This window comes from Helobdella robusta, assembly GCF_000326865.2.
Source record: "Helobdella robusta unplaced genomic scaffold HELROscaffold_22, whole genome shotgun sequence".
Classification (NCBI taxonomy): domain Eukaryota; kingdom Metazoa; phylum Annelida; class Clitellata; order Rhynchobdellida; family Glossiphoniidae; genus Helobdella; species Helobdella robusta.
In genome coordinates, this window is record NW_008704170.1 from 2,396,777 (window position 1) to 2,398,277 (window position 1,501).

General features: G+C 35.8%; 1 protein-coding gene across 1 annotated transcript in view; it reads right to left on the reverse strand.

The window, feature by feature from the left end:
* HELRODRAFT_78376 (hypothetical protein) overlaps positions 1–1,470 on the reverse strand; it is a gene marked incomplete at both ends in the record, with an annotated part of 23,254 nt that extends 21,784 nt beyond the window's left edge. The window contains one exon of the mRNA XM_009018762.1: positions 1,393–1,470. Coding sequence (XP_009017010.1) covers positions 1,393–1,470 — 78 coding nt within the window. The remainder of the gene's footprint in view (positions 1–1,392) is intronic.
* Positions 1,471–1,501: the final 31 nt, after the last annotated feature.

A 1,501-nucleotide genomic window follows, 5' to 3' on the forward strand; every position in this document is an offset into this window, starting at 1 on the left:
TTACATGTACGTATGTATACACTCATACATACAAACAAACAAACATACATACAAACAAACATACACACATACATACAAACAAACAAACATACATACAAACATGCGAACACTCTAGCAGAGCATAATTTCATAAAGATTACCTCACCGCATGAATGCCTAATTCTATTTTGCAACAAATAATAATGATGATCGTTATGATGATGGCGACGATGTTGTTGTTGTCGCTGCTGCTGCTTTTGTGGCTGCTTTTGTAGCTGCTAGTGTGACTGCTACAGTTGCTGCTACTACCAATGACGATGATGCTGATACTGTTGATGATGTTTTAATGATTACTTTTTGTTCTTATCGATGGATAAGAGTCTCTGAAATATAAGTTTCTAGAGATTGTTAAATCGAAATGAGTGGATTTGTGTGGATTCACACATACACACACATTCAATCACACATACACACAGACACACACACACAGACACACATACACACACACATACACACATACTAACACACAGACACACACGCACACATATACACACGCACGCAGAAGCTCGGATTGAAATTGTTAATGCGTGCATCAGAAGCACCTAAGCCAGTGACGTAATCAAGATAAATGGCGCATGTGATCACTTGAAAAATAAAAATAACAATAAATAATAATATGAATAATAATAATATGAATAATAATAATATGAATAATAATAATTATAAAGATAATAACATCTGTAACAACAACAAAAAACCTAGCTCCATATTAACGATAATAAAGCCAAACGATAACAATGATTAATGACTGCACAGATGATGATGATGAAGATGATGACGACGACGATGATGATAATACTGACATTTGTTATTACGTCATGATGACGTAATTAACAAATTATGATCGCATATATATATTTATAAATATATATTTATTTATAAATAGCAGCAAAAGCAGCAAAAGTAGTAGTAGTAGTAGTAGTAGTAGTAGTAGTAGCAGCAGCAGTAGTAGTAGTTAGTAGTAGCAGTAGTTGTAGTGATAGTAGTAGTTGTAATTTTGTAATTATAAATTTTATGATTATTAAAAAGCGACTATGACAAAAGCGCTGATAATAATTATAATTAGACTGTGATGATTATGACGAAAGTGATGCCGATGACGTCACTCCTAACGACGATGACGTCATCAATGATTTTGATGGTGATGGGCAGCAGGAAGAGGAAGACGATAACGGAAAGCGCTAATTGTGTATGCAGATGAAATTGCTTCTCATTATTACATTCTGAACATTTGGACCTCTAACCATTCCGCGCATCTACCTCGTCGTCATCATCATCTTCATCGTCATCATCATCTTCATCGTCATCGTCATCATCACCACGTACGCCACAATCATCATCCTCTATACTCACGTGTCCATTTCCGTGTCGACCTTGAGTTTCAACCTGAGTGATGACCTTGACCTCTCTGAGGTCAACCTCAATCCAATCTTCCCAGATGAGTGAAGGGTTGACCTTAGGG